We start from the raw sequence: 22,359 nt of genomic DNA, 5'->3' as shown, positions 1-22,359 counted from the left end.
AGAAAAAAAAATTCTTAGCCATTATGTGAATTTAAAAATAGGAGAGAAAATTATTAAAAAAAAGAAAAAAAATAAGGGGTTTACTGGATATAGTCCGAAGCTGGGGACTGAACTGAGAAAGTGAAAAGATTTGGGTTGGAGCTTCTTCGCAGGTCGCCGTCGGGAGCCGTCGAACGCTCGGGTGGAGAAAATGGGAAGAAGGATATTGAACGACGCTCTGAGGACGATCGTAAACGCTGAGAAGAGAGGCTTTGCCTCTGCTCAGCTTCAACCCGTCTCCAATGTCATGGCCTCCTTCCTCAACATCATGAAACATCGAGGTAAACCCTATCCCCAACTCAATGCAGTGTGCTCTACTATGCGTGTTCTTTGTCGGTCACGTTTTTCTTTTTAACAGTTAAAGGCAACCGAAACATGAAAGTAGTTGGAGTCGGCCAGAGTGGTTTAGTAGTCGAGTGGTTCATTCGGTACCGTTTTAAGCAACACTTTGTGGGTTTCTAATGTTTGAAAAGTTCATGTTCTTTGAAATCTTCATTGTAGTTCGATGGGTTGAGAGGTTTTTGGGTGGTGTCTGAATTTCAGAACTTATTCGTAAGATTTTGAAGTTGGTTTGGCGTTTCCTTGTGCAAGTAACTGGGGAGGCTCTCAGGGAGTTTTTCAGTCCGGACGTTAAATTGCTCAGCATCATCATCACAAGCCTCAATCCTGCTGGGTAGGATTGGCTTGATGGATTCTAGCTCTCCAATCATCTATATCAAGTTTTCTTTAGTCTTCCCCCTTCTTTTTTTTTTTTGCTACAAACTTTTTTATTCTATTCAGTTGTTTCACAGGCGCATTTATTTGGCCTTCTTTTAATATTCCCAAATAATTTTAATCGTATTTTGGATATCTTACCCTCAGTAGGTGGTGTCACTAATGTCTTATTATAGATAATCTCAATTCTAATTCTATCTTTTCTAGTATGGCCACACCACACATTCACTTTGATATCCTCATCTCATTACACTCACATTTTGTGAATGTTAACTGTTAATTGCCCAACATTCTACGTCATATAGTAAAGATGGCTCTATACCTATCTGATATAATTTTTCTTTTAGGTTTAAATGGGTTTTAGGAGCACATAAGATGTTACACATTTCTCCAATTTAACCATTGTACTGTATTTTGTGATTGAAATTCTTAATAATCTTTTCCTTTGTTTTTGATCAATTGATCTAAGATATCTAAACGGATTTTTTGTAATGTACATTTCTATTTTTTCTACAACTTTATTCTACATATTTGGTTTTTGACCTACTCAACTTGAAACTTTTGGATTTTAAGGTGTTCCTCCATGATTCAAGCTTAGTATTCATGCCTTGTTTTGTCTTGTCCACCAAGATGATATTTCTTCAAATAATATACACCGATATACATCTCCTTAAATGTGCTTTGTGAGTTCATCCATCAGAAAACCAAGGGATTGGTGCAGAACATTGATGTAATGCGATTGAAATTGAAAAGCCGCAATACTCTCCACTATTTCTAGTATTCATTTTTGCTTGATGATACATGTTTTTAATAATCTGTATATAAACAATCCAATTATTTTCTTTTTTTAAAACATTCCATAAGATTTCTCTAAAAGACTTAACAAAGTCTTTTTTTCTTGTCTATTAATACCATGCGCAATTCCTTATTGTTGTGTTTGGCATGGAATGGAGGTTAAATTGCTTCCTATGCACAAGTCCTTGATAATATGGAAAATTGTGTTGGTTAAAGCTCTCAGATTTGGGAATTTTGGGGTTGTAATATCAGAAATGGCCTGCATACGAATGAATCAATTCTTTGGGTTATAGTTTCAGAAATGGCCTACAAATAAGATGTGAGATGTGGGAACTTTTGGTTTATAATTTCAGAATTATTGGGCTAATGTGTAACCTGTGTTCAGTGTTCACTTTTCAAAACTCTGAAAGGACAGTTCCATTTCAAAGTTAACTTAGGCCTGAACTGAATGCCTTGAAGGTACAGGATGCCTCTATGCTTGGGTAATAGAAAATTTCAGAGTTAACTTGGGCTTGATTGAGGGTTGTTTTTATGATTGGAAAGTCATAGGTTTGAGTTGCAGAAACAACTGGTTTACAATGCAATGGTAACGCTGCATATGAAAATTACCCTTCCTCAACCCTTGTAATGTCGGGAGTCTCGGGGAATGGGGACACCCTTAGTCCAAGACTGTCTTTGCTGTTGAGTCGTACCTTATGAATTGGGTGTTTGTTTTCTTCTTTGCTTGCTGACATTTTTGGGCAGTTTATCTTGAAGGCACTCTTCAATCTCATAGGAAGGACTCAGAATATGTGGTATCTTAGCCCTTTTTTTTTGCTAGGATGTAGATTGTTTTACTTACAAACATATTTTCTTTAAAAGATATTTACACAAAAATGGTGGTTTTTCTTGCCATTTTCCTGTGTTTGGTAAGTACAGAAATTTTAAATATTTTAAAAAAATATTTCTCCCGTGAATGAAAATTTTCAATTTAGCCAAAAGAGCATTTGATTGCAGAATCTATTGTCAGCACTCATATTCAGATTTAGACTCATAAAGGCATTCATCACAAAAAGAGTCCTTAGCATGCCAACTGTAAGTATAGGTGCATCTTCTGGTTGTCCTCCATGTTTCTGGCAAGTCTCCTTCTGATTTCATCCATGAAGCAGTATCCAATTTTACTTGGTCAGGTCTTTTGCATTTTATCGATGTGGTCTCATTGGACTCAACAAGAATGGACAACAATTCATGTAAGTCATTGCTAATTGTGCCCGAGAAAATTTAAATCAAGAGATTTTGAAGGTTCAAAGCTGATTTGGCATGTTGAGCATAGTGGAAAGATTTGACAATAATGGATGCATTTTACATTACAAGTGTCCTGTTCTGGAAAATGACTGATTTTATTTCAATAAACATTTTCTCCTAATATGTTTTAGAATGTTTTACTTGTAGAAGATATTTATTTAATTTATATGCATCCAAACACCAAAAGTTTGGAAAAGTTTTTTGGAACATATTTTACAGAAAAAAAAGACAGAGCTGTAATCTTATATGGTTTTGAAGAAAGCTTATGAACTGAAATGATAATATTTTTGTACCCATGATCTAGGTGAGTTGTGAGGGTGGGGGCATGCGTCCTCCAACTGCATTTTGTGAGCATTGGTATGCTCCCAACTCCCACCCTACCCAAATTTGGCAATTAAGTAAATTAGTTATCTTAACATATGGATATTATTAGTGCAAAAGATTTGGCAGTTATGCAAAATGTAGAGAACTATTTGTCTTATTTATCATAATCATTTCACCTCTGTTTAAACAAAATTTTTTGTCTTATGGAATGGTGTTTTTGAATTAGAAACCATCAATATTTTCTAAACAATGGAAACTCAAATATCTCTTAAGTAAATAATAGGTTAGTTTGATTGTCACAACAAAAGTTACTGTTTTCTTTTTCACACTGAATACTTGTTTTCTCTTAATTTCAATACTATATAATGATGACATGGTTGTTTTTGTACAAGGGGAAAATGGAGAATGTTCTCAAATACAGTATCCTTCTAATTTAATTTAATGATTTGCCAGCTTAAGATTTGAACCAATTGTGATAACTAATTGCCTTATATATGTTATACTTATATAAAGTTAAGAAATAAAAACTATTATTTTTTATTGTGATTACTGAGTTGTTTGTATTTTTTTTCTCCAATGAATAAAAAAATTTCATCTTCACCATCATCATCATTTAAAGAAAAAAAGCTGACTCCACATGGTGGGATAAAGGCTTGGCTTGTCATTGAAGAATAAAAAAAATTCATCTCTTTATTGAAATCTGAACAACAACAACATACTAAACCTTTATCCCAAGATAAGGGGTCTGCTACATGAATTCTAGCTTGCCAATCCTTTATTGAAATCTATATAGTACATTTTTAAATTTATTAGTTATATTTTATTAAAGTTATGGCATAATTATTTGTCTGTGGCATGGCCCTTTCCAACCAAATTTCTTGCTCAGTATGTTATTTTATTCCAACTCAACCAATGGCATTTTCTGTTCATATGGTGCCCAAGAAAATCAGACAGGTAAACAGAAGCAGTTTTTACATTTGGTTTATCCTCTTGTTCTTTCTCAATTTGATAATAGCTAAATTTTAGGATGGATGATACTGGATATTTGTATCTTGAAATCTGGATCTTATCATGCCAAGTTGTTAACTTGCCATGCAGGATATATTAAAGATTTCCAAGTATATGATCCTCACAGAGTTGGAAGGATAACTGTGGAGCTGCAGGGGAGGATCAAAGATTGCCGGGCTCTCATGTATAGACAGGACGTTAAAGCCCAAGATATTGAGCAGTATAGATTGGGTGCACTTCCAACACATCAGGTTCATTTAATTTCTTTTTACTCTTTCCAAATGAACTGTTTTGTTCTCAGAAAATAGGGAGACTAGAATATTATGAGGCGGTCATGTACATACATTTGAAGTATACAAAGCCATAAAGCCATGCCCTCTCATTTAGATGCCAAATATTTTAAGCAACAAATTTATCATTATTTCTTGTCAGCATAAAATTATTTAAGATTGAAGCGAGAGCTTCAATGTAGTAATAGAAAAGAAAGAACGAAAACTGAAGAGAATTTGAAGCTAGGGTTTGTCACGAACCTAGGGTTCGTGATGGGTTAGAAGAGGAATTGGGGAAGAACAAAGAAGAATTGGAGGGGGAGATTGAAGAGAATTATGGAGAAAATTAAGAGGGATATTTGGACAGAAATGGGAGAAAGATGTAGAGAGAAATGAGGGAGAGAAGTAGAGAGAAAATGAGAGAGAATCAGATATTCATTTAATCAATTTCAGCATATCAATCTTCTCTTACAATGGCCTTTTTATAGGCATAGGTAGCCCCTTAATTAATTTCTAACAGCACCCATGTGCTCCTAACAAACAACCAAATATCTCCTAACAAAATAATATGAGCCTATTACAATATTACCTCTTTTATTATATCTCTATCCAATATTATCCTTCTAATCCTCTTAGGGACATGACATAGGGTTTGAAGATTTGGTTCATTAGGGCTTGAAAAGTGGCTGGGGCATTGGTGAGTCCAAATGGCATCATCAAGAATTCAAAATGTCCATGGTGGGTTCTAAAGGCTGTTTTATAGACATCATCAGGTTTCATTCTTATTTGGTGGTATCCCGAACGAAGGTCCAGCTTTGAAAATTTTTTGGCATTGTGTAGCTCATCCATTAGGTCTTCTATCAAGGGTATAGGATACTTGTCTTTGATAGTTAGGGTATTTAATTGTCGGTAATCCACACAAAAACGCCAAGATCCATCCTTCTTTTTAACAAGGAGGACTGGTGATGCGAAAAGGCTCTGGCTGGGTCTTATGAAGGATTGTTTTAGCATTTCCTTCACCATTTTCTCAATTTTTGTTTTCTGGATGGGAGAATAACGGGAGGATCTGATGTTTATGGGTTCGGTATTGGGCTTTAGGTGGATTGAATGGTCCAAGGCTCGGGATGGAGGTAGAGTATCTAGTTCAGTAAATAAATCCTTAAATTCTAATAGCAATTCATCAATAGGGGCCTGAAAGTGTACCTGGTCAAGATCACATCACTGGCTGTTGACAGTCAAGCATAATTCCCCATACAGCTTCTGCTTGTCCCCTTCTTCCACTACTGTAAGGGAGAACAGTTGAGCCAGTTGGTTCCACTTACTCCTGAACACCCGGTGAAGCCTCTTCCCGGTTATCATTCGGCAAGTCCCAAACTCTCTTCCTCCCGTGAGAGTCATTCTTCTCCCTTCTTTATCAAAGGATACCTCCATCCTATTGAAATCAAAGCTTATGGGGCTCACTTCTTTCATCCAGTCAACCCCTAGTACCACATCGCAGCCCCCTAACTACAGCAGCCTCAGGTCTGCTTCAAACTTCTCCCCTTGCATCTCCCAATTAAACCCCCGGCATACTGATTCACTGATCACTCTATTCCCATTAGCCACCGTCACACTGAGGGGTTGAGTTTCCTTGGGGGAACACTTCAATCTTTTTGTCGACCCTTCATCCAGGAAGCTATGCGTGCTTCCACTGTCAATTAAGATTAACAAGCTGTCATTCTTCACCTTCCCTTCCACCTTAATGATCTTGTTATTGGTCACCCCCTTCAACGCATGGAGTGAAATCTCACCTGTGTCTTCTTCCCCGAGCTCATCGTCCTCTTCTCTTTCATCTTCTTCCGCTTCTGCTTTCTCCTTTAGGTCCCCTTCTAATAACAACAGCTACCGCCTACATTGATGCCTAGGATAGTATTTATCCCCGCATCTGAAGCACAACCCAGGCTGCCTCCTCGGGTCATTATATTTTCCCCCTGAGCTGGGCCCTCCTGTATTCCTAACACCTTGGCCGACTCTACCCCAATCTCGGTTATGTATCTTATCGCTTGGATGGGCTGAGTTTCCCGTGACCACCCGGTGCTGTTGTCTCTACTTCTTCATTAAGGCTTTGACCACCATTTCTTGTAGTCTAGCGCTTTCTGCCGCTTGCTCCATTGTTCTAGGTCGGATCATTTTAACCATAGGCCTCAAATCATTGCTGAGCCCACTCAAGAAACTAGAGACAAAATAGGCTTCTGAGAGGTGGGGGTTGTTGTTGATCATCAATGACCTCAGTTCTTCGAACCTTCTCAGGTAGGCATTCACGTCTCCTACCTGCTTTAATTTGTTGAATTCTTCAATGACATCCGACATACTTTTTTCTCCAAACCTCTCGCATAACCTCCCCATGAACTCCACCCAGGTTGGGTTGTTCCTGACCCTAATCCACCCCTGATACCAAGCGTCTACTAGGTCATCAAAGTAGGCCGAGGCCAAGGCCACCCTCCTTTCCTCAAGTACGTTGTACCAGTCGAACATGCGCTCACATTTTCTCACCCACCACCGGGGATTATTCCCATCAAACACTGGAATCTCCAACTTGGGTGTCGGGAAACCCGGTTGCTGTGGACGATTATGTCCTTCGTGTTCACCCTCCATCACATTCCTTATATCCCCCTCCGGTTCCACTCCTGCCCCCTCATCGCTCGCTACTCTGTCCCTCCTGACATCTGGTATTAATGGCTCTGTTCTATTTCTAGGAGGAAACTCAGGGGTCAATCTCACAGCATTTTGGCGAGTGAACATAACCATAAACTGTTGGAGTTGGGCTCCCAGCTCTGCTCTCATTTGCGCATTTGAGACAGAGCCCCGTCGAGCATTGTCTCCAGTTCACCTACCGAACTTTCCATTCGGCGGTCCAGTGTTAAAATCGCCTCATGATTTCGCTCTGATCCTCGCTCTAACTGATCTACGTGACTCTGGAAGCCTGTCACCGTCGAGCTGAGCTGTTGTAGCTGCGCCTCGAAGCTCTTCATGCGGGTACCGTCCGCCATGGATGAATGCTCCGCTAATCCAGCCAAGACCGAGGCTCTGATACCAAATTGTCACGGCTTGGGCTCGGATTGGCTAACTGATTTGGAGTTAATCAGTGATAGAAATGGTAAGTCAGGCAGGGAGAAAGAAAGGAAGAGATAGCAAGGGAGACAGACGAGTATAGAGAGAAGGAAAGAAATCTGAAGTTGATTGATAATCTCGTTAATGGACCAAAAGGTCTAAGAAGGATATATAGGCCTCTGCATACCCGAGGATTCCTTCCCTAAACAGTTATAACAACCTATTTTGTCCTATTCACACCCTTTACACCTAGGCTGCTTTTGGAATATTCTTTCTAACAAACTGATACAGCTGGAAATTAAAACAAATAACAGAATCTAAAGAAAGTAGTAACATAATGCAATGAAAGGAAATTAGGAGGGGTATCGCCGTGTGTGACACCTTGCTGCTCCATCGATTCTTGGCACCTCTCAATTGCTTCTTGGTGTTTCTCTGACGCCCTTTTACATGGCTTCCCTTAATTCCACCATGTCCTCCCTACTTTGGGCCATTGCTTCTAGGGCTTGTGACAACTCATGCTCCAAAGCCTCCATCTGCCCCTTCAATTGTTTCAATCTGGTACCTTCTACCATCGCAATTCACCACTACTGTTATTGTACTTCTCCAATCACCTGCACAACCTTTGCCAATCACTTCAAAAGCTTACCACTAAGAGACTACCTGCCGATCACCTCACAGCCAGTTATCCTGGCTCTGATACCACAATGTCAAGTCCCTTGAGTTGGGCTTGGACAATTATGGAATTATGAACATAGAATAGAATAGGAAGAGAGAGAGAGAGAGAAGGTTACATACATAGCCTCTCTGTAACTGTCTAATTATTACAATAATTGACTATTACAACAACTATCATTTAACTATCTGTTACAAATATAACTCGCTAATAAATATAATGATTACAATGGTAATTTATTAATATTTTCTTCCTACCCCTAAAATCGTGGCAGACACATTCACTGATCACATAAAACAAAAAGTTCCAACACCCGCTTGACTTTTTTAACAAGCCTGGAGCAGGAATAAGGAAGGAGTGATAAGGAAAATCAGTGATCAAATAGGCTAGACCACAAGCAGGTCATGCTGACAGATGATGATGAGTAATTAGCAAGACCAAGACCAGTGCAGATTTACAAAATAAATAAATTAAAACAAAAGATAAATTATCAATCCACTTAAAAAAAAAAAGCCTTAATAAAGGTCTCAAATCAGAAACAGGCCACTGATAAAGGATTGCAAGGGTTTAGTTTGCCTGGATTTATGTTTTAAAATAAATTATTATAAATAGGCACGCAAACATCCTGTTTGCACACTACTATTCAGAGAGAAGAAAGTGGGAGCAAGAGATGAAGATGAGGAGAGAGAGAGGGGAAAAAGGAAATCTAATTGCTATTTTTAAAGTAGTAATTCTGTCTCTTTGTAGAAGATAATTAGTTTTTCTGTTATACTGTGTTACTATTTTTTGTTATGTTCTGTTATAGTTGTTGTAAAATTAGTTAGCTGTTTGTTAACATTACAGCTGTACAAATTAAGTACAAGAAGTTGTACTTCAACAGAATAAGCTGAGTGTTTATTCTCTGTTTTCAATATTGAGAAGCTTATTTTGTGAAACCCTGTCATGTCCCTAGGAAGATTAGAAGGATAATATTGGATAGAGATATAATAAAAGGGGTAATATTGTAATAGGCTCATATTAGTTTGTTAGGAGCACATGGGTGCTGTTAGAAATTAGTTAAGGAGCTACCTATGCCTATAAAAAGGCCATTGTAAGAGAAGATTGATATGCTGAAATTGATTAAATGAATATCTGATTCTCTCTCATTTTCTCTCTACTTCTCTCCCTCATTTCACTCTACATCTTTCTCCCATTTCTGTCCAAATATCCCTCTTAATTTTCTCCCTAATTCTCTTCAATATCCCCCTCCAATTCTTCTTTGTTCTTTTCCAATTCCTCTTCTAACCCATCACGAACCCTAGGTTCGTGACAAATGGTATCAGAGCAGTCAATCCTTGGCTATGAATTTGATTCCAGTTGATTGAAACGCCCAGACGAGCAGAGCCTTACCATCCTCGGCTGTGATTCTGTTGTAGCCCTGATTTGAAGGCGAATCCAATTGGGGCTCGGGAGTGTGCTGCTCATTTGGATCGGAAGGTGATTCCCACCAGAGCCAATCGTTCTTCGGTTGTAAATTCAATCGTTCTTGTAAGAGAGTTGGTTGATTTGGTTGGCTGTAATTTCCGTCGTCGATTCATAGCAGAGCCCATCATCGATCAGTACAGAGGAGCGTTCGCGATTGGAGTGGGTTGATAGGCGAGCATACTTTAGGCGTCGTGAACAGACAACGCTCGCTATTGGTGAGAAAGTTTGTCGAAGACGATTGGGTGAGACAAAGGCGCTGATTCTGGCGAGAAAGGAAGGCGCGAAGTGGAAGCGAGTGGGGGTAGTCGTTGAATCTCAGCAAAAGCACACAGAGCTTGGGTAATCTTGAATCCACTGTAATCTTGTGTGGAGAGCGATCACTGCAAGAGGCGACGGCTCGCGGCTAAGACTCCAATCTTGTCCAGAATTGAAGGCAAGCAAGCCAGGAGGATTCGCGATTGGAGCTTGTGGTCGGTGAGGGTTGCGACTGTCCAAAGCAAGCGGAGTCTGTCACAGGTGAAGCGGACGGCCCAGAGAGTTGCAACCAAACCGGAAGTCTAGTTCGACCAGACCGATAAGCTTCCTGTAGGCGCGGCTGGGTGTTGCGGTTTTAATTGGAATTCCGACTAGAGTTTTGCGGGTGTTGCCGCTTTGATCGGAAGGCATTGTTGTGCTCGATTTGGGGTTGCCTTCTGAATCGTGTTGGTGAACCGTGCTTTCCTCCTTGATCGGAAGGAGATTCTGACCATTCTGGAAAGCCAACTTCAGAGCATAACCAAGGGAAGTAAGCTGGATGCATCACTGGCCATAAGCTGAAGCGGATTCAAGGCCAAGCGATTGTTGAATCTGCAGCAATTGCGAGCAACGGTAGCAGAGAGTCAGAGACGGTGGTGTTCGACGGTGCTTTCGGAGACCCTAGAGCAGTTCCAGTTGATCGGAACTTGCAGGCGCATTAAACCTCCTTGATTCCGACGGAGGAATTCTTGGCTAATTAGCCTTGAGGCAGTTGATTACCCAACAGATCTGGCAATCCTCAATTGCTGTGATTCTTATTGTGATTTTCTGCTGAGAGTCAGATGCTTTAGGAGACTCTAAGAGGCGATCGCAATTGAGCTGGGAGCTTTGGAGGGTGATTGGGTTGAGAAGAACTGCCATTAATTTCTGTAGGGGCGACTAGGCTAATTTTTTCCGACAGTGCCTTCGATGAGCAAGGAAGGCTGTTGATTAAGAATCAGCTGCAAGTGGAGAAGCTGAGCAAAGTTCGGAGTTGCTGGGAGTGGATTTTTGAAGGCGAATTTGGATGGGTGACTCTGGAATCTGGGCTGTGACTTGCGGCTCTCCTTTGCGGTAATTATGATCCGACTCCATTAAGGTAGATTTTGGCTGTAAATTTTTGGGTCAAAGTGGAAAGGCAAAGAGGAGTGGGTGCCCGACTCTTGAGTTGCAATTGATGTGAGACTAGGAACTGCTACAACATGCAAAACAGAAGCATGTATATAACTCCCATTCCTTGGCCATCGAAGTATGTTGTTGCTGAAAAATCGGCCATGGGTAGCAGTGCATATCTGAGACCATTGGAGTCTCAGTTGCAGCAGGAGAATTCTTCCTTTTCAGTAGGAATGAAGCATCAATAGCAGCCAAAGAAGGCTGTATTTTCAATGGGGTGTCCTACTCATGAAACTAGGGGAGGCAGTGCATACATGGAGCAGATGAGCCTTCAATTGCAGCAGAAGAAAGCCTCCTTTTCAGCTGGAATGGAGCCTCAATGGCAGCCAAAGAAGGCTGTATTTTCAGTTGACCAGCAGCATCAAACATGGGGAAAGGAGTTTGAGAATGAGGCTAGCCGAAGGGACAAAGGAACCAGTAGTGGGTTTGATGAAGAATGCAAGGAATTGGGTCGAATGTTTCGCGAGAAGTTACAAGAGTTTGCAATGATACTATCTAAGGAGTATTATTACAGTTTTCCCACCGAATACTTTGATGACTATCATGGAAGTTTTAATAAGGAGGAGTTTCTTAAAATGGAGAAGCCAAAGGAGAAGACAAGAAGGTGGGAAACTGATTCATCATTGACTTCCGAGTATGCGCTTGGGTATTTTGAATTAGGCAGCAATATCAAGAAGGATGTTGACAGCATCAGAGATGATATTGGTGATGGATTACATCCTTTGAAGGGAACTTGTAATGAACAAATTGATAGGGCAGCCAATGCAGAGGGATCATTTGATATTGCTGAAAAAGAAGTCCAAATAGAGGGGAATTGCAGCCAACAAAAGGGAAAAGATGTTGCTGATTGGGAGGAGAAAAATGTCGAGAGTTTGGCCGGAAAGAACAAGTCTCATTCCATTATGTTCGTTGTTACTACAGCTGGCCGATTAGAATTTTTGTCACCCTTGTTGAAGGGAGGATTGAAGATCGGAACTGATGTTGCAGCCCAGCAGGTTGTAAGTGGTGCCATGCAAGGAATTAATGGTACAATGTTTGCTTATGGTGTTACTAGCAGTGGGAAGACTCATACCATTCATGGAGAGCAAAAGTCACCGGAGATCCTTCCATTGGCAGTGAAAGATATCTTCAAAATTTCTCCAGCAAAGCTGTGGAAGAAAAGGAAAAAGAGAGCATATTGGAAGCTGTGAAGGTTTGGCATGTCTTGGGGATAAGACATGTTTCAAGGCTGGGAAATTGTCGTGTCCTTAGGAGGATTAGAAGGATAATATTGGATAGAGATATAATAAAAGGGGTAATATTGTAATAGGCTCATATTAGTTTGTTAGGAGATATTTGGTTGTTTGTTAGGAGCACATAGGTGCTGTTAGAAATTAGTTAAGGGGCTACCTATGCCTATAAAAAGGCCATTGTAAGAGAAGATTGATATGCTGAAATTGATTAAATGAATATCTGATTCTCTCTCATTTTCTCTCTACTTCTCTCCCTCATTTCTCTCTACATCTTTCTCCCATTTCTGTCCAAATATCCCTCTTAATTTTCTCCCTAATTCTCTTCAATCTTTTCCTCCAATTCTTCTTTGTTCTTCCCCAATTTCTCTTTTAACCCATCACGAACCCTAGGTTCGTGACACCCTATTTAAGGAAATTCATATTAGTATTCTTCGATGATATCCTTGTCTATAGCCCAAACATTAACCAGCATTTACAACACCTCAAAACCACCCTAGAAGTCCTTAGATCTAATCAGCTCTTCATCAAAAGGTCGAAATGTTCCTTTGGGCAAGACCAGGTTGAGTATTTGGGCCATTTGATATCAAAAGAAGGAGTTAGGACTGATCCCAAAAAGGTGGAAGTCATGATAGCTTGGCCACGTCCAACAACAGTAAGGGCTTTACGAGGATTTCTTGGCCTTACCGGTTACTACCGTTGGTTTGTGAGAGGATATGGAGTGGTGAGTAAACCACTTACCAACCTACTTAAGAAGGGTTCATTCAGCTGGGGAAAAGAGGCTGAGGAAGCCTTCGAGAAGCTGAAGATTGAGATGAGCAGGGTGCTTGCTTTGGGCCTGCCTGATTTTTCTACACCTTTCATGCTGGAGACAGACGCCTGCGGGGGGGGCATAGGGGCTGTGTTGTCACAAGGAGGAAGGCCCTTGGCATTTCTAAGCCAAGCATTAAGCCCCAGGCATTTGGGATTAAGCATCTATGAAAAGGAATTCTTGGCGGTGTTTATGCCAGTAGAAAAGTGGTGGCATTACTTAGAGAATGAGAAGTTTATAATCAGAACAGATCATGAGAGATTGAAACATTTGTTGCAGCAAAAATTGCAAACTCAACTGCAACGAAAGGGAATGGCAAAATTGATGGGATTGGACTACATAATTTAGTATAGAAAGGGCAAGGAGAACGTTCCTGCTGATGCCCTTTCAAGGTGCCAAGAAGAAGGAAGTCTGAATGCCATCACTATTGTAATTCCAGCATGGTATCAAGAAATTGTCGACAGCTATGAAGCGGACGAACAGGTGAGGGGAATACTGGAGAAGCTAGCAACGGGAGTTACTGATGCTGGAGGTTATGCCTTACAGGAAGGGTTGATCAGACTTCATGGCGGGATTGTTGTTGGTGATAAGGGAAGTCTCAAGAAAAAGATCATGCAATCCTTGCATGAATCACCTTTGGGAGGGCATTCAGGAGTTCAAAATACTTACCTTAGGGTAAAGCAGTTGTTCCAATGGCCCAAGTTAAAGACTAATGTCCAGAAATTCGTTCTGGCCTGCGACACTAGCAGGCGATGCAAACATGAAAATGTACCCTACCTCGGCCTCTTTCAACCCCTGCCTATTCTGGGCCAAGCTTGGACTAGTGTCTCTATGGATTTTATAGAAGGGTTACCTAAATCCGAAGGGAAGGATAGTGTGCTGGTGGTCGTTGATAGGCTGACAAAATTCGCCCATTTCATAGGTTTGTCCCACCCTTTTACAGTGCAGGAGGTAGCAAGGTCCTTTGTGGACAGAGTAGTGGCACTGCATGGAGTTCCAAGTACTATCATCTTGGATAGGGATAAGATCTTCACAAGTGAGTTCTGGCAAGGCTTGATGAAGTCTATGGGGGCCAAACTTAATATGTCGATAGCTTATCACCCGCAATCGGACGGTCAGACGGAGAGGGTCAATCAAAGCCTGGAAACATACCTGCGGTGTATGTGCATTCGACAACCCAAGAGCTGGCATCGCTGGTTAGCATTGGCCCAATGGTGGTATAACTCTAATTACCACATAGCCTTGAAAATGTCTCCTTTCGAGGCCAACTTTGGGTACAAACCTCCCATCTTATTCGCCTTACAAGGACAGGTGACTGCAACCGCTGTGGAAGAATATATGCAGCAAAGAAGGATGGTTGTGCAACAGCTTAAGCAGGAGCTAGCCTCAGCCCAAAATAGGATGAAGCAGTATGCAGACAAGAAAAGAAGTGAGAGGGAGTTTGACGTGGGCGAAAGAGTGTATCTCCGGTTGAAGTATCCTCATCTGAAGACCCTTATCCAAGGACTGGTGTCCAAATTGAGCCCCAAATACTTTGGTCCCTATCCCATCCTCGCTCGGGTCGGGAAGGTGGCATACCGACTACAACTTCCCCAGGGAACCCACATTCACCCAGTTTTCCATGTTTCATTATTGAAGAAATCAGCTGGGACTGAGCTAGTGGATACTGCACTGCCCACCAATCCAAAGGAAAAGGAGATTTCAAAGAAGCCTGAGGCCATTCTCGACAAAAGAGTGATCTACTGCCAGGGAGTACCCCTCATCCAGGTGTTGGTAAAGTGGCAACACGAAGAACAAGGAAGCAACACGTGGGAGTACCTACCAAATCTTCTCCAACAGTTCCTCACGACTGCCAGCCTACTTAACATTTCTTGAGGACAAGAAATGATTTAAGGAGGAGGGAATTGTCACACACGGTGATACCCCTCCTAATTTCCTTTCATTGCATTCTGTTACTACTTTCTTTAGATTCTGTTATTTGTTTTAATTTCCAGCTGTATCAGTTTGTTAGAAAGAATATTCCAAAAGTAGCCCAAGTGTAAAGGGTGTGAATAGGACAAAATAGGTTGTTATAACTATTTAGGGAAGGAATCCTCGGGTATGCAGAGGCCTATATATCCTTCTTAGACCTTTTGGTCCATTAACAAGATTATCAATCAACTTCAGATTTCTTTCCTTCTCTCTATACTCGTTTGTCTCCCTTGCTATCTCTTCCTTTCTTTCTCCTTGCCCGACTTACCATTTCTATCGCTGATTAACTCCAAATCAGTTAGCCAATCCGAGCCCAAGCCGTGACACAAGGGCAGAGGATTAACAGCATGCTTAGCATGTTGTCCTCCCTGCCCCAATTTCGGTTGTCGCCGGAATTTCTGCCCATGCAAACCTCTAATCCGATCTTGCCACACCAAGGCAATTGTCCAAGAACGCAGGGGGTTCTTGAAGTAGAGGACCAGCCTATGAATCAGGAGGCACAGGTGAGGAATATCCAGCCTTTGACTCATACTCATCCTCCGATGCGAAGAGTGGAGATCTTAATGTTTGAGGGGATGAAACCAAGGTGGTGGACAGGGAGATGTGAAAGATTTTTTCAATTCTATAGGATCCCAGAAAAGCAGAAAATCAATGTGGCTGCAGCTTACTTGAACAATGCAGCCAATTCTTGGTATCAATGATGGATCCAAGATGAAGGAAATCAGGGAAGTTGGCAGAATTCGTGGAAGGGTTATGTAAGTGATTTGGTGAAAGAAGCATGGCCGATGTGATCGAGGAATTTAGTAAATTGAAGCAAGGGGGATCGGTGGTGGAGTACCAAGCGAAGTTTGAAGAATTGAGATCTATTGTGTATACTGTACAACTAGGATTGACAATAATATTTAATATCCAGTTTCATTAGCGGGCTGAGGGAGGAACTGAGATTAATGGTGAAGATGATGATGCCGACATTCATGAGGCAAGCGGCTGAGAAGGCAAGACTGCAGGAGCTCATGTTGGAAGCGATCTACAATAAATACACAATGGCAACAGAAATTCAGCCTTCGTTCTATCAACCTTTGGAAGGGGATCAAGTGAACGTTCATTCTAAGGGTTTCCCTAACCCTATTGCAGCTCAATCAAGTACTATGGAGTAGTGACAAAAGTTAGGATTATGTTATAGGTGTGGCGCCAAATTCAGCCTCGGCCACTGATGTCAAAAACAATTACTCAACATGGAAGGTACAAAGGAAAAAAATGAAGAAGAAGAACTAGCTGGAATTGGATGAAGAATAGGGTCAACAGCTGCAAGTTCTTGGGGACAAGAACTCTCTCAAGGAGGGGGGAATTGTCATGATCTTTGGGGTAGGAAGGGAATATTAATAAATTACAGTTGTAATAATAAATAACAATAACAACAACATATCCAGCGTTTATCCCACTATGTGGGGTCAGCTACATGAATTCTAGACTTTCATGTATTTCTGTCTTTTGTCATATCTTCATTTAGGTCCATACACTTCATATCAAACTTTAATGTCTCTCTCAAAGTCTTTTTAGGTCTGCCTCTATCTCTTTTTTTAACTAATTGTTCCATTTCATCAACTCTCCTCAGATAAGCGTCTCATGGTCTTTTTCTCACATGACCAAACCATCTTAGTCTAGTCTTTCTCATATTCTCCTCAATTGACACTACTCCTACCTTATTACGAATAACCTTATTTCTAATTTTATCTTTTCTTGTATGGCCGCACATCCATCTTAGCATTCTCATCTCCGCTACGCTCGTCTTTTGCTCATGCTGGTATTTGACTGCCCAACATTCTGAGCCATACAACAAAACTAGTCTTATAACTATTCTATAGAATTTTCCTTTCAGTTTTAATGAGATTTTACCATCACATAATACTCCGGATGCATTTCTCCATTTTAGCCAACCTACCTTAATTCTATGCGTGACATCTTCGTGAATTTCTCCATCTTTTTGAATCACTGATCCCAAATATCAAAAATGGTCTTTTCTTTGTACGATTTGGTCTTCCAATTTTATTATAACATCCTCCACTTTTGCATTCTTACTAAATTTACATTCCATATATTTTGTTTTCCTTCTACTTAATTTAAATCCCTTAGATTCTAAATTGTTTTTCCACAACTCAAGCTTAGTATTCACTCCTTTTTTTGTTTCATCCACCAACATTATGTTATTTGCAAATAGCATGCACCATGGCATCTCTGTCTGAATGTATTTAGTGAGTTCATCCATTACTAAAGCAAATAAGTATGGACTTAGTGCAAAACTTCCCATTGTAATTTTAAACGGTTCAATATCCCCTCATCATGTTCTGACCTTTGTCTCTGCACCGTAATACATGTCCTTAAGGGATTGTATATAGGTTATTCAGACTCATTTCTTCTCTAGAACCCTCCATAATACTTCTCTAGGGACCCTATCATAGGCCTTTATGGATCTATAAACATCATATGCAAGTCATTCTGATAATCTCGATACCTTTCCATGAGACGCCTCAGTAGGTATATAGCTTTCATTGTTGACCTACCAGGCATGAAACCAAATTGATTTTCCGAGACGTCTATTTCTTTTCTGAGCCTCTGCTCTATTAGTCTCTCCCAGAGTTTCATGGTATGGCTCATTAACTTAATTCCTCTATAATTTTCACAGTTTTGAATATCTCATTTGTTCTTGTATATAAGAACTAAAGTACTCTTCCTCCACTCATCTGGCATCTTTTTTGATTTAAGGATCACGTTAAATAATTCCGTTAGCCAGGAGATGTCCTCTTCTCCCATGCATTTCCATGCTTCTATTGGTATATTATCTGGTCCCACCGCCTTATGATTTTTCATCTTTTTTAATGCTTGCATTATTTTTTTTGAACTTATGCGTCGATAAAATGTATAGCTCACGTTCTCTGAGTTATTAAGATGTCTCAACCTAACTATTGTGTCTCCACTATCATTGAATAATTTTGTGAAATACTTCTTCCATCTCTCCTTAATCATTCCCTCATTCACTAATACATTTTGGTTTTCATCTTTTATGCATTTCACTTGGTTTAGATCCCTTGTTTTTCTTTCTCTTGCTTTAGTTAATTTATATATTGTTACAACTCTTGGGTAGAACTCACCCTCAAAAGCTAGTTGTTAAGGGGAGGGTGCCCAAGAGATTATAAACCCCACACCAGAAGCCTGAACTTTCAATGTGGGACAAGTACCATACCTTGCAGTGGACCATAACATACCACCACGCTCCGTAGCCCAGCGCCCACGACAGCAGGCTATGCACTAGTCTCGGGCGAACACTGCAATGCCGACGTCACCTCCGTCGCCGCTTGCTTGCACTAGGAGCCATGGGATTGACTCTGATACCACTGTTACAACTCTCGGGTAGAACTCTCTCTCAAAAGCTAGCTGTTAATGGGAGGGTGCCCAAGAGATTATAAATCCCACACCAGAAGCCTGAACTTCCAATGTGAGACAAGTCCCATACCTTGCAGTGGACCATAACATATCCCTTTCTTCATCTTTTGTATTAAGTTGTTTATATAGATTCTCATATGCTTTTGATCTTGCTTCATCAACAACTCTTTTTGCTGCATTTTTCGTTTCTTTATAATTTTTTAGGTTTTATTCACTTGTGCACTAATATACAGTCTTATAGCAAGCTTTCTTATTTCTAATTTTCAATTGTACCTCTTCATTCCACCACCAAAACTCCTTAAAGTTTGGGGCTGTACCATTTGTCTTTTCAAGGATTACATTTGCCGTGCTTCTCAGGACAGTAGTCATTTTCCTCCACATTTGGTTTGCCTGTCCTTCTCCATTTCATTCCCTTCTACCCCTTAATTTTTCTTTGAATATTAATTGTTTCTCCCCTTTTAAATCCCACCACCTAATTCTTGAATTTTGTTTTATGTGATTTTTTCTCTTCCAATTTCTTACTTGGAGTCAAGTACCAAAAGTCAATTATATTTGTAACAATTAGTTAGATGATAGTTGTTGTAATAGTCAATTATTGTAACAGTTAGACGGTTAAGGAGGGGCTATATATGTAACCTAAGGTGATAGGAGAATTTTTTTTTTTTTTTTTTGGGGGGGGGGGGGGGGGGGGGGGGGAATAACAGAAATAATCTTTTGCCCCTCCCTCTCTCTTATTCTCTCTCTCTTCTCTCTCTCTCTCTCTTCCTATTCTATTCTATGTTCAGAATTCCATAATTGTCTAAGCCCAACTCTAGGATCTTGACAGTGTCATGGCCCACCCTGAAATAGGTTGCACTTCATGACTCTCCTCCAATACATTGCAAGGGAGTCTTAAATCAATGCTTAGAAAGTCTAACAACTAGGCGTGATGCATAAATCTCTAGATAAATGCCACTAGGATCGGTTTCTCTCAGATACATTCTGAACTTTCATATAGGCCCATTGTATCATTATTTTCCTCTTTCCCTTGCCCATTTACCCTGTTTTGTGTGTACCTAGCTCATTTTCACCTGAACTATCTAGGGTTCATTCCAAGTCTCAGAAGGTTTTGCCATTTACTTAGATTACAGTTAACAGGGGGTTATTGTCAACCTGCTACTTAGCTTTACCGAGCCATTTCATTCTGTACTTCAGCATGTTCTAGATGGGTCCATCATACATCATAGCATGTCGAGCGGAATTCTGTAAATAGAACCTTCATAGCATGTATATATATCCATTTTCAATGAATCAATATACAATGCCACTAACATGCTTCTAAAGGCTTCCATTCTGTTTATAACAATAGCATGTCAATTATTATTATTCCGCAATGCATATATTTCATATGCTTAATAAATTACATTTTCCAGGACTCAATCATAACATGTGCTGAATATAACACGTTTAATTCATCATGATATCTTTTTAATCATACCATGTGATCTGTAACAAATTAATTTATACAAAAGGCATGCTAAACAAAATAAATAGGCATTTCATCATATAACATGCTTGTACTTACATCTCATCTTATTTTCAATAGGCCTCACCTTCAACCTCATTATAGATAATCCCTTTTCTTAATTTTTTTTTTTCTTGTATAGCCACTGTACTTATATTTTGCATATGTTGATATATAATTGCCCAAGATTCTAAGCCATACAACAATGTTGGTCTTGTAGCCATTTGATAAAATTGTTCTTCCAGCTTTAAAGGAATTTTACAATCACATAAAATATTGGATGCGCTTCTCTTCTTTTAACTACCATGCTTTGATTTTTCGAGTAACATTCTCAGTGATCTTTCCATTCTTTGAACAATTGATTCGAGATTGATTTCTTGATTAAAAACGTTATCACAAGTGCCTCACCCTTTATCCACAGGTTCACATCCTGTCTCATTTCCATCGGTGGTAGATATTGTTATGAATTGTGGAGCAGCTTTAAGTCATAATGAACAATAAACAAATTTGGTTCTTTTTGAAAGTTGAGATTCTTTAGGAGTAGTTTTTGCCATTTCGGTGTGATGGAAAAAAGAATAAAGATGCTTTTTGCTTTCTCGTGGCTTTAGTTTCAATTTACTTGAGCTCACTTGCTCGGACTGTTTGACTTCACATGCAGTGGGGGTACGTTGTGATCACAACACCAAATGGAGTCCTGGATCATGAAGAGGCAATCCGGCAAAATGTTGGCGGCCAGGTTTTAGGGTACTTCTATTAAACGTTTCGTGTATGCTTAAGAAGTGGGAACCAATTTGTTTCATACTCCCATTAGGGCTGGCCCCTTCACTGCTGGCACAATTTTTATTACTGAACAATCTTCTCCAACAGAGGGGGAGATGTGTAGTTGGTTAAAGTTTTGTTTATCCTCTTGTTTTTGCCTCTGTTTTTAAGGTCCGATAGATCATTTTCTTCCCTGGGGCAGTGTTGAATCCATGATTTTGATGTTTTGGTTGCCATTTGCAGCTTGTGTAGTAGGTGCCAAGGGCAATGCTCTGCATGTTTGCTTAGGGTAAATTTCTCTCTCTCTCTCTCTCTCTCTCTGTATATGGAACTTGGTTTTTGATTCCAACTCAATGTCGGGTTCCAAATCTTGATCCCAACTTGACATTGGGTTTTGATAAGAACCCAATCAACAACGATGGTGAAGGCAATGGTGAAAGGTGCTTGTTGGCTGTGAAAGGTTTAGTGACAGTAGAGATGATGGCATACGATTAAGGGTACAATTGGGAATAACCAAAATATGAGAAAGAAAATGATAGTAGAGAGGAGAGAGGAAGATAAAGTAATGGTTTAAATGTAAGGATAAAATTGTTAAATTAGGGTACTCTTGATAGCAAGGGAGGTTAGTGTTATTTTTTAAAACACAGTAGTTGATACAATGTAGACAATTTTAAATTGACGTTAAGTAATTGGTAATTTTATTGTTTGGTTTTATTTGTCAGTGTGTCACATGGGAGGCCACATACCAAAGAAATGCAAATGGAAACTCCTTTCCCTTAGTTTTTTTTTTTTTATTTAGAAAAAGATAAATTGCGCTCAAACTATTTGTAGTTTTGGCCATTTTATATAAATTTTGTATAGTTTAAAAATGGTTTCAAAGGTTTGTGGGGTTTAATTTTTGAGAAATGTTATTTGAATACTTAAATTTTATGTTATGTATTGATGTTTTGTTTTATATATCATATTAATATAATTGTACAAAATATTAATGTAGATATACAAGATATTAATATAGAGCGTCACTAAAAGTGTTAAACTTTAGTATTTAAATAGCATTTCTATTAATTTTCTTACTCACGCACCTCTTTCATAACAAACAAGGCTAAATTAAATAAATTTAATTAAAATAAAATTTTAAAAATTAAAATAAAAATTAAAACATCAAGCATCATCAATAGAACCAACACCTGGGGATTCCTTCATCGAGGAATCCATTGTTATGATGGGCTCCAATTGTCAAAATTTGTTGTCATGACATCAGATTTTCATGATTTAAAATTCATAAAAATAGAAGATAAGGGGAAGAGATAAGAAGATCAATTTAATCTAATGGCGTGAGATAGCAACAATGCATACATGTAAAGGTAATTGCGTCTCCAAAAAGTGGCATATAAGTGATGGTTGATGTTAATGGTGGAGGTGGGTAGTAGATGTTGGGTTTTTGTTCTTTGCTACTATTATTATTGTTATTGTTGTTTTTTTTCTATCTCTTTGAGTTTGATCTTGTAAAAATAATTATTTTAGGTCTCTTATAAAAC

At 39.6% G+C, this 22,359-nt stretch overlaps 1 protein-coding gene across 2 annotated transcripts; it reads left to right on the top strand.

Annotated features, from left to right (window-relative positions):
• Window positions 1-107: 107 nt before the first annotated feature.
• LOC127795464 (40S ribosomal protein S15a-5-like) lies at window positions 108-20,982 on the top strand. Of its 2 annotated transcripts, XM_052327146.1 has the most exons (6): window positions 108-320; window positions 2,718-2,777; window positions 3,549-3,576; window positions 4,082-4,110; window positions 4,255-4,415; window positions 20,721-20,982. In XM_052327146.1, exons 1-6 carry the CDS (start codon window positions 191-193, stop codon window positions 20,817-20,819), a joined length of 507 nt encoding a protein of 168 aa, XP_052183106.1. In that variant the 5' UTR covers window positions 108-190; the 3' UTR covers window positions 20,820-20,982. The 2 variants fall into 2 exon arrangements, with proteins under 2 accessions (XP_052183106.1, XP_052183107.1); XM_052327147.1 differs by lacking the exons at window positions 2,718-2,777; window positions 3,549-3,576; window positions 4,082-4,110 and having other exon boundaries at window positions 115-320.
• The last annotated feature ends 1,377 nt before the right edge of the window (window positions 20,983-22,359 follow it).

Source organism: Diospyros lotus, chromosome 2 (genome assembly GCF_014633365.1).
Source record: "Diospyros lotus cultivar Yz01 chromosome 2, ASM1463336v1, whole genome shotgun sequence".
NCBI classification, from domain to species: Eukaryota; Viridiplantae; Streptophyta; class Magnoliopsida; order Ericales; family Ebenaceae; genus Diospyros; species Diospyros lotus.
The sequence above is the reverse complement of the archived record's forward strand: the minus strand, read 5'-3'. Positions and strand labels throughout refer to the sequence as shown.